Source organism: Globicephala melas, chromosome 3 (genome assembly GCF_963455315.2).
Source record: "Globicephala melas chromosome 3, mGloMel1.2, whole genome shotgun sequence".
NCBI lineage: Eukaryota > Metazoa > Chordata > Mammalia > Artiodactyla > Delphinidae > Globicephala > Globicephala melas.
Window position 1 is genome coordinate 77953084 of NC_083316.1, and position 16989 is coordinate 77970072.

Genomic DNA, 16989 nt, shown 5'->3' on the forward strand with positions numbered 1-16989 from the left:
AGTGGTATTTTCAGATGACTGGATCTGTGTCCGTTCAGAATTTAGGGGCATCATACCGTGGTGAAGACCGTCTCTGGGACAAGCTATCCAGGGCAAATAAAGATAGAATTCAGTAATTACTCAGTGAATTTGATGGATGCGGCTGACCAGTCTGTAGCCTTAAAACTCTTTCCTTCCTCAGTAGATAGGCAGAAGCTCAAATCGCTAATGATCTCCTTGGCCTGACTGCTTTCATTGCTGAATCAATGAAGCAAAGATAAAATAAGACTATGACTCAAGCTGTCACCCAGCGACTGGAAGAATGAGCAATGGCTTTAGAGTCACACGGTCACATCCACATCTTGATCCTGCCGTGGAACTAGCCGTGTGATCTTGGGCAATTCAGTTAACATTTCTGAGACTGTTTCCTCACCTGTGAAATAACACCTACCTCACACACAAATAATAGGAGAATTAAAAGATAATGCAAAACATCTAGCACAGAAAAAAAACAAAAAACCCATCTAGCACAGTTTTGCTTCCCATTTCCTTCTGCGACAGAGATTTATTTTTTATATAACAAAGGGAAAGGGACTCTTCTCTGGCATTTTTGCTTAGAAGTACAAGTCTTGAATTGATGCCAGTGTTGGAGATGATTGCATCTCAAGAAAGCAGAAGCATCTAAGATATTTTTATGCTTTCAAGCAACAAAATAGATATCATTTTGAGATCCCAAAATAGTACATTGTGTCTTGGAGGAAGTCTAGAGATAAAAGAAATAGAGATGAAGCCACAGAATGTTGTGAAGGGTCCACTGATCTCCTATAAGGGGATCACATGTCCTTCGGAACATCAAGCTTTCCTCTAACTTACGTAGCCTATGTCATAGGCATTCTTGTAAAATACTCCAGTTTTCAAATACTGATTCTTTCCCTTCCTGTAGGTTAAGACAATTGAACTTGAAGGAGGCCTCTTGGAAGATCATTTTGAGACTACTGTAAAAATGAGTACATACCTTGTAGCCTACATAGTTTGTGATTTCAACTCTGTGAGTGGCACAGCCTCGTCAGGGGTCAAGGTGAGTTTGGGTTCTCATTTCATACACAGTGCAGAATAGTGTCCTGAAGGCAATGAGCTTTTCTTTATTTTAAGGTTATTTTCCTTATTATCAAAGTATCATGCTTATTTACAAAAATAGAGATAGATAAAAAATAAGTTACCCACAATCCCATCACCAAGATATAATTACTGGTAATATTTGTGTCAGCCTTCCAAGTATTTTCTATAAGTCTGTCAGTATATGAGTGTATACAGTAACAGTATATACTGTATATGACTATATATATGTTTTACAAAATAATCTATGATTGTTTTAGCTCACCATAATATGCCATAAAAATTAAATGCCATTAAATATTTCTATAATATTAATAATTAATAGTATTGTACTCTACTACATAGAGGTACCATAAGGATTTTTTAATCAGCTTCTTATTCTAGGACACTTACATTGTTTCCAATTGCTTTCTGTAAGTTTATTTCCTCAGTGAAAGGAGGTGTTCATAATTTTTAGAGCATTAATTGTTTACAAAAATTTACAGTACCCAATAATTATAAAGTTTCACGACTATCAGTGAAGACATGAAAAATAAAAAAGAGCTCCTTACCCTGAGGAACCAGGTTATAGACATAAAAACATATTCAAAGAACCATAAAATAATGCTTATGAAAAATAACAATAAAATGGCTATTACAATTTCCATACATATTATACCTTTGGATATGTAGATACATGTTATCAGCAATGTGTCTGCATACATCTCTGCACATATATATATGTGCAGAGATATAGATGCGTGAGAGGTCAGATGGAACTTTACTTCAGAGGACAGGGTCCTGTCAGCTTCCTTGGATTCACGTCCCAGCTCTACAGTTTTCTACATGGGGGGCTTGAAGTAAGTTACTTAATCTCCATGTGTTTCCATTGCTTCATCTGTAAAATGAAGACAATAGCACCTATTTCATGAGGTGATTGAGAGGATTAAGTTAGATTTTACATGTGTGCATTTAACACAGTGCCTGGTACGCCACTGTGGTCACTAATATATCCTTCTTATAAAATTTCTGAGGAACTTCAGTTAACTCAGAGCATGAAAGCAGATTATGAACTGAGAGCAACACTGTACTTGAAACCCAAGAAGATTGGAATCTAATTTTATTTCTTCCACTTAATAGCTAATAGTTCGCAGGGATTCGATGAACATATTTGGGCATTTTTGAGTTTAAAGAAAACACGACATGGTGGGATGAATTGGGAGATTGGGATTGACATATATACACTAATATGCATAAAATAGATAACTAATAAGAGCCTGCTGTATAAAAATAAATTAATTTAATTTTTTTTTAAACCCAATAATCAAAAAAAAAAGAAAAGAAAACACGACAGAGGGTGGTTCGAATAAGTTCATGAAGGCTTTCCACCTCATAGAATTATGTTTTATTTGAATTGTGTTGGTGGTCATAATTTTGGAAGGTTTATTCTCAAGTGCTAGAGTACATGATAGTGATGAACTGAAGTGGGCTCTCATGAGACGATAGGTTTACATAGCTTAAAACGTACAAATTAGCACCTAGGGAATGTACTGTAACAGAAAATACAGGGTTGTTTATAATTTTCAAGAGTGATTCTTGCTTTAATACTTTACAGAACATCTTATCCCCTGTTGACAACATGTTTAATGGTATCTCAATAATTTCTTGAAAAATGCAGTCTGCCTTTCTTTGGGTGAGGGCTATTAGGAATGGAGTTGTGCAAAGGAGCCGTCCTTCAAAGACCACTTCTTCCCACCAACATTTCCCAGGTGTCCATCCATGCAGCCCCAGACAAATGGAGTCAAACACATTATGCTTTGGAAGCATCATTGAAGCTGCTGGACTTTTACGAAAATTACTTTGATATCCACTATCCACTCCCAAAACTGGGTAGGTTCAAATTCCACATCATCGTCTTTATTTTTAGAACATACTTTGATTTCGTCCCTCTTAGTATGTGATTTAAATGAGCACTGAAGACGTTCAGTTAGCCCAGAAAGCAATAATTTGTACCTCAGAGGTGGTCCTAGAGTGTAGAAAATAAAGTATTATGAGAAGCCCAAGTACTGTGGTTCATTTCTCTATTCTTTTATAAGGTTTAATATTAAAATATCTGCATTTTATATTAGATTTAAATGGATGAATTTTCTGGAGCATATATTTTCTTCTGTACCATATTTGTACAAGACTAGCAATCTTTTATAAAAGTTGCCGAAGGTTTATGTAAATAGCTGAAAATTGTCCCTCCATCTGTTATCTACCGTGTGTCTGAGGCTGGAAGATAAGACTGTGGCACAGACTTAAAAAAAAAAAAAGATTTCGAGGAAATAGATAATTTGAATGTAGTAGTCGTAGATCTTTATATGAGAAAATACACACAGGCTATCTTGGTTGGTTTTAATTTTCTATCTTAAAAATTAAAAATTGTGATTTTTATGTTGCGGAATATATAAAAACCATGACTTAAAATTTATAACTTATATAGATTAATTTTTAGAGTTCCTGACAATGACAAAACATTGTTTTTCTTTGGGACTTTAGAACACACACACACCTTATCATGTCCTTCCTCCCTTTCCTGCCCAACCTCCATACAGTTTTAGACAGTTAACAGGGACCATCAGAAGACATCTCCAGGGGGTTGTCCCTACAGTTCCTGAGTCTCACTGTATTATTATAGCGCAGGTTCTATACACCTTTTAGTACGGATATACTAAATCAGTTTACCCACAGTCCACTGCTGTTCTCTGTCAAAAATCAAGGAAAGATCAAATAACAGCTATCAGCAATCTTAAGTTGCTCTTGAAAAATGCAACCTTGAAGATCATATGAAGTGAATGTATTTAAAATAAAACTAACTGAAAGGAAACATGCAGCTTAGGAAAAAATTGAGCAGATATAAGCATTTCTAATGGCTTTGGGAAATAATATAACTAATATAAAATCATCAATGTAATTTAGAAAAGGAGTCATTCCCACATTTGAAGTGCTAATGAATACTAATCTTTACTAGTGCTAGTTTGCTTTTTGATTGCATTATAAATATTTGATTTTATCCACTAGAATTAACCAATACTAATTCCAGACATTGTAATTGCAAGGCAAGTGACTTGATTTATTTCAAACTTTTAAAAAATTACCTTTCTTTTCAGCCAAAAAGCAGTAATTTTTCCAATATGGCCTGGCAGAATAAACAGAAAGAAGTCCAAGATTAAATATTAGCCAGAAGTTTTCTAATCTACATGAAGTCATTGGCAGAGGGTATATATATATATATATATATATATATATATATATACACACTCACACACAGATATGATATAAATTACGTTATATCTGAGTTGCTTAAACATGATTAAATTTCACTTTTTTTCCCTAAGACTTTGTCAAGAAGTAGAGGAAATATCACTGTTGAAAAGGAAATTGAGCTCAGAAAGAAGTGATGCCAACAGCCTTTTCCCTCTACTGCCTTAGAAGGACACTTAGAGGCTGTATGCACTAGAAATATTGATTGAAATATTGACTATAGAGATGATCCTAAAAGGTGTTCCCCTGAAATTAAAATCCCCTTTTTTTCTTTTTTGTAGAAATGAGTTCATTATGTTTTGTTGAATTCCAGACATATTAGAAATTATTTGATACCTCATATTTTCAAAGTTTTTCTGTAGTACTAATATAAAATAAAATAAGAGAGTTTTAAAATGAATTTTTTTCTCAGCAGTAATGCACTCAAGGTATTTTCATAGTTTAGTTTTAGGAAAAAGTGGTTAAATGTCAATAGGTTACTTCACCTACAACCAAAACTTTACTGATAGACTTTATTCTGCTTGATAATAGATACTGATTATTTTCAGCAACTACAAGACACCATATCAATGTTAAGACACTCTTGATGTTTTCAGAAAATCTGCTTATATATACTGAATGGTTCATAACATATTTGAGGAGGAAGCACATCCCACTTCTGGTGTGGAAGCCATAATGATCAAGTGTGGTTGTTCTTATTTCTTAGATCTAGTTGCCATTCCTGACTTTGAAAGTGGAGCCATGGAAAATTGGGGCCTTGTCACATATAGAGAGACGTCACTGCTCTTTGATCCCAAGACCTCTTCTACTTCTGACAAACTGTGGGTCACCAGAGTCATAGCTCATGAACTAGCGCACCAGGTACCTGGCACTCATGACATCCTCTTAGCATCGGTTCAACAGAGCATTATGCAGAACACCACCAATATTCCTGAAACAACATAAAATCATGTCATTTTACTTCCAGAGGGGACCTTAGGGATTATCAAGCCAAACATAATATGTCAAGTAGAAGAATATTCAATCTCTAGACAATGGGTCTCATACAGGAATTTTATCACAAGAGAAGTGACCACTATATCCTCTAAAACCCTTCAAGGCAAAGCCTCCAAGTGTCTTTTAGTAAAGAAAAGTGAAGACCATGCAGATACATAAAGCACAGAATTAGAAACCCTACAAATAGAGATTTCTATTAAAAATATTTCCCCTTATACCCTCTAATACTGTGGCTTTCCAATCTAGGGCAAAATCAATCTCCTTTCAATTGGAATGTGATTATTCAGCCATAATGAAGTATTTTCAAGTCTATGCACTCATGGGCTGCTGACCCTGGACATATTACCTAACTCTCTAAACTTCAGTGTCCTCGTCTATAAAATTAAGTTCATAATAGCTCCTGCTTCTTGAAACTGTTGTGAGGATTACAGATAAGTGTCTATGTCTGTCATGTGGTAGGTACTCAGTAAGTGTTAGCTATTAATGATGGTGACAATGACCACCACTGCTACCATTTCTTACAGAATAAGATTTTCAAGGCCCATCTATCAACACTGTATTACATACAAATATGAAACAGTAAAACTAGCTCTACAGATATCAGAGACTTTTTCCACTCTATTTCATTTCTGAAAATTCCCCATTATGCGGTGAATTATTAAAGGCACTGGAAACTCTCTTTTACCATGTAGGCAAATATCATTCCATTGTAGAAACTGGTAAAATCTCTTATTTTTCAATGTTTAACTTTATCCTTTATCATGACCATAATAATAATAAGGGGGGGTTGTTTGTTTTTTTTAAAGCAGCAAACTAAGAACCCAGTTGCATAGGACCCATGCTCAGCACTGTATTTTGAGAACATATGAACAGCTTCCTCTGGTTTAGCATCTCCCCTCTGGCCCATCTTAGGGGTTTTGATCATTAGTCTCTGGAAGCTCTAAAGCACTTAACTGAGTCTGGGTATTCCTCATTTTCTACCCAATGTTCATAGGGAAATAATCAGAGAGCTCTACTTTTGAGGCTCCATCCTCCCTTAAGGCCTTCCTGTAATAAGTTCTCTTTTACGGGGATGCAGTGTTCAGGGCTGAAGCAGCAGGCCCCGATGGCCTTGACTATTTTGTTTCCCCATTAATCTCCATGTCTCCCCATGTCACTCCTCTGTGTAAAACCCTGGCAAAGACTCTCAATGCCTGGGTGAGTAAAGGATCCATAGTGTGGCAAACAAGGCCCCGAGGACCCGGCTCGCCTCCACCTCTCCAGCCTCATCTCTGAACGACACCTTTAGCTTTAGCCATCCCAGCCTACCTGCCATTACCTGAACAGGCGAGGTTGTATCATTCCTCTGTGCTTTTGCTCCTGCTACCTGATCTGCTTAGAGCACACCCCACTTCCAATATTCCTGAGGACCACTTGCAAGACTAAGGAAATGAATCGTTTCCCAGTTATTCTACACACTCTCCCAGCAAAACTGATTTTTTTCCTTCTGGAATCTCCTCTGTCCCTTGTACAGACATAGATCATAGTGCCAATAATGCTTTATTGCATGCGTACGTCTACCAGTTGACCTCCACCATTTGTATTGAGGCAGTGGCTATCTTACATACATCTTTGTATTTCTAACATATGGTATAGAGCCAGAAACGTAGTAGATTCTCAATAGATATTTATTGAATGAATGAATAAACTACTTTTACTGACTGGTGAAATGACCATAACCAGCTTGTACTTCTTGTGTTCATCACTTCTCAAACTGAGGAAACACCCGCTGTCCCTTCTCACAGAACCCCCTCAGAAGATTGGAGCCCACTTGCAATACGATAGGAGGGCTGTAAGAAAAGGTATAGAGCTTGAACTGTTTCTAGAAGCTACAGGTCTAGTGGTTTGTGTTCTGTAACTGTAACAAGGCTCTTCTGAATCTTAGAATCTTATTGTTTAAGCTTCCAGTCCTGGAGACTGCAATCCTAAAATAGATAAACCGGACACACACTAATATGACGAAGGCCAAATAGATAAAATATAATAATACATAAAAATAATAATATTTAAAACGTGTTACAGATTAAATATAGGTCAAGGGTAAATTTCTATTTAGATTATCTTTTTGCATCCTTTTAATTTTATTTATATATATTTAAAATCTCAGACTTTTATTCACCTTAGTGGCCAAGTTAATCCCTAGAAGTAAATTGGGGCAGAGGACAACAAGTAAATTTGGTCATCACTAATATTGTGTAACAATCTGAAAGTCCTAAATGAATTTTTATTCTTTTAAGTACCTGCTACTCAATATAAAAAGGAGACTTCACCCAAAATATTTTGGCTTATATTTCTCCTTAGACCATCACCATAAGTCAATGACAAGGTGAGATTATACTTATTGTGCAAAATGTACCCTACGAAATGTTTCATTTTCTTCCTTAATATTAAATCTAATATCTAGGAAATATAGTGAGGATATAATGGAAGTTGGGAAGTTGGAGACAATATGAACACAAAGAAAGAGAAGTGGGCTTCCCTGGTGGTGGAGTGGTTGAGAGTCCGCCTGCCAATGCAGGGCACGTGGGTTCGTGCCCCGGTCCGGGAAGATCCCACATGCCGCGGAGCGGCTGGGCCTGTGAGCCATGGCCGCTGAGCCTGCGTGTCTGGAGCCTGGGCTCCGCAACGGGAGAGGCCACAACAGTGAGAGGCCCGTGTACTGCAAAAAAAAAAAAACAAAAACAAAGAAAGAGAGCATTGAAGGAAGCAAAAATGTGGAGAGAGGCGAAGGCAGGGAAATCAGTAGAAGGAGGCTGTGCGGAGAGAAAAGGGTAGCAAAGATAGAGAAGAGGACTCAGCTACTAAAAGAAAGAAGTTACCACCCATTATATTTTTTGCTATAGTTAATAATTTTTTATATTTGTTTACCTTCTAATAACATGGAGTTTTTTCCTCCTAGTGGTTTGGCAACCTGGTTACAATGGAATGGTGGAATGATATTTGGCTCAATGAGGGTTTTGCAACATACATGGAACTTATCTCTGTTAACATCACATATCCAGAGCTACAATTTGTAAGTCACAATTTTGTATGTCATACTGTATGCCCTAACGAATCATTAATTTACTACTAAAATTTTTAGAGAATGCCAAAGAGAACATAGCATTGAGTCTTTGAATCTATGGTGTTTTGTTTTGTATAAACAGGTTGTATTAGTTTTCTAGGGCTTCCATGACAAAATTCCACAGACTGGGTGGCTTAAACAACAGAAATTTATTTTCTCACGGTTCTGGAGGCTAGAACTCTGAGATCAAGGTGTCGGCAGGTTTGATTTCTTCTGAAGCCTCTCTCCTTGGCTTACAGATGACCGTCTTCTCACTGTGTCCTCACATGGTCTTTTCTCTGTGCTCACACATCTCTGGTGTCTGAGTTTTTAAATTTCCTCTTCTTACACCAGTCAGAGTGGATTAGGGCCCACCCTAATGGCCTCATTTTAAGTCAGTCCCCTCTTTTTTAAGGCACTATCTACAAATACAATCTGGGGGCTCGGGCTTCAGCATATGAATGGGGTGGGAGGCACATAACACAGATGATAGAACTGGATGAGACACTGGAGGTTTTAGAGAACAGTCAACATAAATCCCTCACCCTAAAGTTTGTGGATAGAGAGTGAAAATAGCACAAATATACAGCTGTGTATGTGGGGTGAGAGGAAAGTGTCACTGTCCGAATACAATGATATAGGACAAGACAATGCCCATGGCTATAGATCCCGTACAGAGTTCTTGGCGTGTAACCTGAATTGAGCATGACTGGGGACACACTCCTCCAGAATTTCCAAAGGGTTAGTTAATTTCCCCAAAATGTGTGAAAAGATTTCTTCAAACATGTCTTTTTTAATAGGCACAAGAGGGTCTGAACAGCACATATCAAGGTAGTTAGTAATGGATAATTAGCTCTTTGAGGTAGACATTTGGTCCAGTACAATTACAGACAGACATGGATTCAAAGTCAGTGTCTTCTTATTTGCTATGTGCTGCATCTGTGGTAATCGCAAAGCTTCATACATTCTCACTTGTAAAATGTATGCAATGCATCTCCCTTGCAGGGTGTTGAAAGGATTGCAGATGATGGATGTAAGATCCTGGCACACAGCACGTGTTCACTCAATGGGAACCTTAGTTTTATTTTTGTATCGAAGGGATTGGCTCATGGTAAACATTCAGGCAGTATCTGAGGGAATGTCGAATTTATACCTTTACAAAATAGAGAATTGGTGAAAGGGGAATATATAAGGGGAAAGAAACATCTTGTAAGAGATATTGAATACCTACTTCTGAGAATATCTTATAAAACCTATTATGTTTCCTATTGCTGAGAATGTCAAATGGAAATTGAAAAAAATTTTCCCTCCTGTTTAGGATGACGATTTTCTGGACATGTGTTTTGAAGTAATTAAAAGAGATTCATTAAATTCATCCCATCCTCTCTCCAATCAAGCAGAAACCTCTACTCACATAAAGGAAATGTTTGATGCTGTTTCCTATAAAAAGGTAGTAAATGCTGTGGACTAGTGGAAGCTCTGCTTTTGGGAGAAATAGAATGAGGCCAGTACATCAACAGTTTAAGTTGCTGGTGCCAGGTTATTGCTACCTGTTTCAGTTTTTATTTGCTGTTCATTTATCAGACGTTACACATGTTCCGTAAAATGTAAGTTTCCTTTAAAAACATATACTACCTTTTCCTTTAACTTCTTTTTCTTTGCTTTTGTTTGTATTTTAGGGAGCTTGTATTTTGAATATGCTCAAGGATTTTCTGAGTGAGGAGAAATTCAAGAAAGGAATTATTCACTACTTAAAGAAGTTCAGCTATAGAAATGCTAAGAATGATGATTTGTGGAGCAGTTTGTCAGATGTAAGTCCTCTGTTAAGTTATAGTAGACTGCTGTTCAGCCTAAAAAGTGACAAGCTAATTATGGAGGTTTATAAATAGTTACATTGTCAGGCAACAAATGTTTATTTCACTTGCCACACTGCCAAGGGTAAGCAGGCAGCACCTCTTTTTTTCCTCTGACACCTTACTAAACCAAGATGCCACACTAGTTAAGCCCCAAGGGTTCAATATTTGACCTCCTTCTCTTTGGTTTCCCTTTTATGGTTGACCCTACACTTTTGTCTTTTTTTCCAAATCTTTCATGACTTTGTAACTCCTTCATGTAACACCTGATCTTCTCTTCCCAAATTTAAGGTTGAACTCTCCTTGCTCAAATGTATTTCCCAGCCTGTATTCTCTGTTGAGTGAGACACACCTCCTCCCTCATAGGAAGAAATCCTGTTCAATCCCTGTCATGCCTGTGTTTCTAGTGCTCTTGCTACCCGAAGTGCTCTCTCTTCTTTCCAACAATTCAGGTGCTGTCCGTCTTTTGAGATCTAGCTGAGATTTCACCTCATCCTTACAGACAGCTCCAGCCCTCATTGATTTGCCTTTCTGCTGAATGCCTAGAAGTGCACTTATGAATCTGTTCCAGCCAGTGACATTCTCTTTTATTGGTTTCCATTGGTTCAATAATAACAATGATAATAATAAACAAAATTTGCTTAAGAGAAAGAATCATGTCAGGCCCTTAGCATTCTATTGACCCTATAATCAGATAATGATTAATTAAGAACATATGGTCTCTTTGTCATTGGGATTCACGTAGTATAGTAGGTAAGACAGAGAAAACATGCAGTCAACTCAGATGATTCTAATAATTATTAAAATATTCTTAGATTTTCAAATGCAAGGACAATACTTTGTTATAGAAGTAATGAACTGGCAGAGCTTGTGCCTGCAGGTAGAAGAACCCTAAGTCATTGTACTCAGAAGAGGTCCTCTCTCCTTTATAAGCACGTATGTCCCAGGGACAGTAATAATATTGTTCAGTATTTGTATAGCACTTCACAGTTTAAAAAGAAACTTCATGTGCATTATCTCATTTGATTTTTCTGTGCCCTAATTAAGTCTGGACCCTCAAGGTTTAACTTATGTGTGAGTTTGTGGTTAAAGAGACAAATGCAATAATTAAAAATTTTTTTCAAAGTAGCTCAAACATTTTACCCCCATTTCTTGAAAACCCTAAAGGGGATCAAATTACACGATCCTTTGTAATACTTATAAAGATGCTCCTTATCCATTTTCATCACCTCTTGCAGCTGATCCAGATGTTCTTTCTCCACAATTCTCCCTCAGGTTGTCAACAACAAGCCTTACATTGCTTTTCTCTCCCCTCTCCTTCTCCCTCTCCTTTGCTATGATGTGTACTTGTGTATGTGTCTCTGTGTGTAGACATCAACCAAGGCTTTTTTCAGCAAGGAAGAATCTGTCTTTGGTGTGGGTAGTGGGTGTAAAGGGGATTAAAGGAGATATTTGGGCAATAATTACAGGATTCTTTTAGGTTAACTGTGAGCACCCTTATGTTAATTTTTGTCACTTCATGCTTTTAACCATCTCAAGAAGGTAAGGTAGGCATTCTTACCCCATTTTTACAGGTGAGAAAACTAATGCTAAGGGAGAGATTTGCTCAAGACCATATACCAAGTGAATGATGGAGTCATTACTTAAAATCTGTCTTCTGACTCTAAGTCCAGTATTCATTCTTTCAATTACATCACAACTTCTTCCTGGTTATCAGGGAAGTCTCCCATCCAAACTTCCCCTAAAGGTCCTAAATTCTAGGTGACCCCCTTCTGATGCCAAATGAAACTGTGGGGGACTTACCTGGTGGCTCAGTGGTTAAGAATCCGCCTGCCAGTGCAGGGGACACGGGTTACAGCCCTGGTCTGGGAAGATCCCACATGCCACGGAGCAACTAAGCCCGTGCGCCACAACTACTGAGCCTGCGCTCTAGAGCCCACAAGCCACAACTACTGAAGCCCAGGGTAGCCCCCGCTCGCTGCAACTAGAGAAAGCCTGTGCATGGCAAAAAAGACCCAACACAGCCAAAAAAAAAAAAAAAGAGACTGTGGTAGGAAAATGATAAATTCCTGAGAATACCTAACTCAGTATCGTGTCACATAACATCAATTATACATATAAAACAAAACGAGTAAATTCTATGTATTCTTTAATGAATTGCTATGCTTATTACCATGTTTAGATGAACTAAATTTTCATATATCTATGCTAATAAATGTCTGCCTTCATGTCTAATATACATATTCAGCCAACTATCATTGCCCAAAATGGCGGTGCTTTTTTCCTCTTGTGTTATAGGATTGTTTAGAAGGTGATTCTACATCTGGTGGATTTTGTTATTCCGATTCCAAGACAGCAAGCAACACGGTAAGTAGAAAGAGACTTGGAGAGTAGAAGAGATTTGGCTCATCACCTGGCCCAAAGCGAGTGTGTAAAGTCACCCAACTGTCCCTTTAAATAACTGGAGAGAAATAGAGACTCCACAGTTTTCCTTGAAACAAAGCTGCCTGAAGAAAGAATGCTCAGGCCATGTAGGGGGGTGACGCTGTTACTACTATATTTTTGTTGTTATAATTCAGCTTTCCCACAACCCCGCTGCTAGCTAAAAATATCTCAGCTCAAAATTCTTCTGAGTGGTTACTGCTGCACTGGCATCCTCTAGGCTCTGAAAAATGCCAAACCAAATCTGTTAAGTTTGGAAATAGAGTGAATGGCTTTCTTGAGGCCCTGTCTTTTTGTTTACTTCTGGGAAGTCATCATGGAAAAAAGAAAAGGCAAACTTTTTAAAAAGCATTGTGGTAATCCCATCAATTATAGTTTTCAAAGGGAGATTCGGCGTCACTCAGTGATCAGCAATACATACTAGAAGCTAAAAAGCTAGAGGTTTTGTTCTCCATTCCATAGACCTCTATTGATATAATATTGTTCTATTGGAATTTTTTAAAAGCTTCCCTAAAGAGAGACATTTCTTCTTAAGCCACTTCTCTGGATTCTGTCGTTAATAAAACGGAGAGTAGTTTTTTGTTTTTTGGTTTTATGGTGGGGTTTTTTTTTTTTTTCTGTTTTGAAAGGGAGACTTCAGTCTCAAACCCTTCCTTTTGACCTTTCCTGCCCTGTGTTAACCCTCAAGCTCCCACACACGTCCCTGCTTCAGGTAATTTGCAGAGCAGCCCTGGGCAGGGTGGGGAGGGGCAGCATTCTAGTTTCCACATCGCTCCCCTAGGAGATCGTAGCCAGAGTCCCGCTTCCTGTCCCGCCCATGTTTCCAGCGTCCAAGGAGGTTGAAGTTTCTCATCTCTCTCTGGCTTCTCTCCTCTGTCTTGAGTTACCAAAGTCACTTGTCATTTCAGCTCACCTTTCTGCGGGAAAATGTGGAGGTGAAGCAGATGATGGCTACATGGACTCTGCAGAAGGGAATCCCCCTCGTGGTGGTTAACCGAGAAGGGCGTTCACTCAGACTGCAGCAGGAGCGCTTCCTGAACGGGGTGTTCAAAGAGGATCCTGAATGGGGGGCCCTGCAGGAAAGGTGACTGCTTTCCTTCTGTCAGTCTAGTTTACCTCATCTCAGTTTGTTCGTGATCGCATTAGCTTTCTTTCAGCTTCTCTGGCAACTTTATGGGGTGCTATTTCTACACAGGACTCGAAGGCCTAAACTAGCCTTGATATCAGCCCAGACTACGTTGTTGAGGGGCACATTCTTAGTAATCCTGGGGCCACCTTTAGAACCTCAGTTCTGATGCAGAAGGTTGTCGGTAATATTTCTAATATAATATACCTAATAAATTGTGTGACTGGCCCATACCTAGGAAATGTTATGACAGCTGTACACCTTATCAGAAAAGACATTCCCTATTTGATAAATTAGATGCTAAGACCTTCCACTCTCTTTCGTTTTTCAGTAAGAGACTATAAATGTAATCCCTTAAAACATGATGTTCTTGGTAATAATAAAAGCAAATCCAATTACCCACACTGTCATCTGTCCTGAGAAAACTTGTTAAAGGCTTTACTAAAATCAAGATATACAACACTGCCCACCTTCCTCTGATCTATTAGCCCTGTCAATAAGATGAATGAGGTTAAATTGAAATGAAATTAATCCAAGTGAATCCGTGCTGGCTCTTTTGATTATTATTTTTTTCCCAAGGATCTAGCTGTCTAATAACAGTTCTAGAATTTTTCTGAGAATCAGAAGCAAATTCACAGCCTTTAACACATAGGATATACTGTTTTCCCTTTTTGTTTCATCAGATGTCTATTTCGATCCAACAGCAACTCTTATGCCATTTATCTTCCATTTCTGTGTATGTCCTTCTGAAGTCTGAACTTCAGAGAGCTTAAACAACTTGAAGCTTGGCAACACAGGCTGGAAAATTTAATGTTTGATTTACTATTGCGAAAGCAGGACTCGTAATTGTGTAACTTATCAAAATGTCACCAGAGAGAGTTCAATAGTGTGGTTGGCCCAGAATAACAAATATCTACTGCAATGATCTGTATTTTTCCTCTACCTGAAGCAGTATTTAGATTACTATTATAAAATTATTATCCTCTGATCAATGCTTATCCAAACTCATGAAATGCTACTCTTCCTCTCTTTACTCCCAGATATGTTTATCTGGAAAAATCTCTTTCTAGAGTCAAAATCCATCCAGGAATCTCAATCCATTAAGTCTTGGTGATATCTATGTGTCTATTTTTACCAATTTGTATAAATATTTCAGTTGCTATGTTAATTATCTGTACTCTCTGGATTAGCAGGTAGATTATCCCTTCTGACCCTTTATTAGATCGATTCTGTGTCTGCTGTTTCTTTCACTATTTTATATTTTTCTGAAGACTACTGGGCACATCCTCAGTTACTATTCTTTCTGTTTTTGTTTTCTTTTTTTATATATATTTTAAAATTATTTATTTATTTATTTTATTCTTTCTGTTTTATACCTATTGGTATTTTCAAGCATGTGATTTTACAGGATTACTATAGCTAATATTGCTGTGGTAGACGAAATGAGTTCTAGAAGCTGCTAGAAAGTTATTCAGAAAAAAATAGCCAATTTCAGTTATTTACCATAGTAGGGCCATCGAAAAGTAACTGAGGCCTTTTCCTCCAATCCATTCTGCTTCTCTGCTCTCTGGACTTGGCTGACGTGCAGATCCTGACACACTGCTGCAGGCACTTAGCAGTTGGGGGGTTGAATGTGGGTAGCTTTGCTGAACAAAAGGATAAGTGGAAAATCATACTGGAGTAAGATTGTTACCTTGGAGGGCTTTTCCTACAGCTTTGGTTCAGTTATTTGAATTAATATCAGGCTGTCATAATTTTTGGAAATATGAAAGGAAGATTTATTTATTTTTCTCTTACTTAGAAGAAAACAATCAGCAGAACTTGTTGTGGTATGATGTTTGGACAGCAAATGGCACAGGTAATTGTGACAGAGTTCAACTAGGTATACATTGCTGCTCCTTCATAATCATTATGGAAGAACTTTTGCACACCCGAGGATCTGCTAGTCTTAGCCTATAAAATTTATGTTGGTGTGAAGGATGAGTGATTAGGTGTCTTTTACAGCCTATCCGAGTCTGATGATGTGAAAATTGAAATGGCCATTAATTTAGTCTGTAACAGTCTTTACTTTCTAACATAGGTACCTTTGGCATATCCCAGTGACCTATTCCACAAGTTCCTCTAATGCAATTCACAGACACATTCTGAAATCAAAGACAGGTAATGAACTAACGAGCCAATAGCTGTTTTAATTCTGAAATTAAACATGTTCTGAGATATTTGGAGGAAAGATACTGTAAGTCAATCTGATAATGAATGATATATGTTTGAGGAAGTTCTCATTTATCCATATATGTGTTACTAAAAGAACCCTTTAGCTAGAAAGTCTGAATTTTTTATTCAGTGGAAAGTTCTCTTGTGCTTCTAGCACTTAGAGATAGGTTTATATTTATATTAAGAAATGATGGCATCCTATCTTATGTTTTTTAATACATACTAGTTCAGTGGATAAAGGCATACACTCTGGAATTGATTGGCTCTGAATTCAAATCCTCATTCTGTCACATATTAGATGGGTGCCCTTAAGAAAATTTTTTAACTTCTTCTGAGTTTCAGTTTTCTCATCTTACTTTGAATGGGGATTAAGCCTCACAGAGCTTTGGAGAGAATATGGTAATGTTATTTTACCAGCTAGTATAATGTCTGTCATATTAAAAATAATACAATTTTAATTTCCCCTTTAAACACATCACTGAAATTTGAGAATGTTCCCATCATAATGTCGTGTTCAGCCTACAGTCCTTATTTTGTCCAAAATAAGGACTGGACAAATGGGTCACCTATTTACATATACATATTTCAATGAGTCGTAACTAAACCTTGAGATGAGGCCACCAGTAAATCAAGCCAAATTCCAGTCATGTTCATCATCTGGCTCACTGCGCCCTTGCATGCCTCTTAAACCTGCATAGACTGCTTTTGAGAACAAATTCATCAGTCCTTTTCCTAGGAATTAGTTTATTTATTAATTTAATAAGGTCATCATCCCCAAAATAAGCCATCCAGCAGACTGTGGAAATAGGATCATTGTGAGTCTTCCAAAACTTTGTCTTCTCCTTGATTTATTAGTAATAGCATGGAGACTAACACTTTTGGAGATGTTCCTGGCG

At 37.6% G+C, this 16989-nt stretch overlaps 1 protein-coding gene across 1 annotated transcript in view; it reads left to right on the forward strand.

Moving 5' to 3' along the window:
- Positions 1–16989, forward strand: part of ERAP2 (endoplasmic reticulum aminopeptidase 2) — a 39351-nt gene that overhangs the window by 9167 nt on the left and 13195 nt on the right. Inside the window, exons 4-12 of the mRNA XM_030848298.2 lie at positions 923–1057; positions 2844–2964; positions 5087–5241; positions 8315–8428; positions 9777–9908; positions 10138–10269; positions 12610–12678; positions 13662–13837; positions 15960–16039. Of these exons, the coding sequence (XP_030704158.2) occupies positions 923–1057; positions 2844–2964; positions 5087–5241; positions 8315–8428; positions 9777–9908; positions 10138–10269; positions 12610–12678; positions 13662–13837; positions 15960–16039 (1114 nt within the window). The remainder of the gene's footprint in view (positions 1–922; positions 1058–2843; positions 2965–5086; positions 5242–8314; positions 8429–9776; positions 9909–10137; positions 10270–12609; positions 12679–13661; positions 13838–15959; positions 16040–16989) is intronic.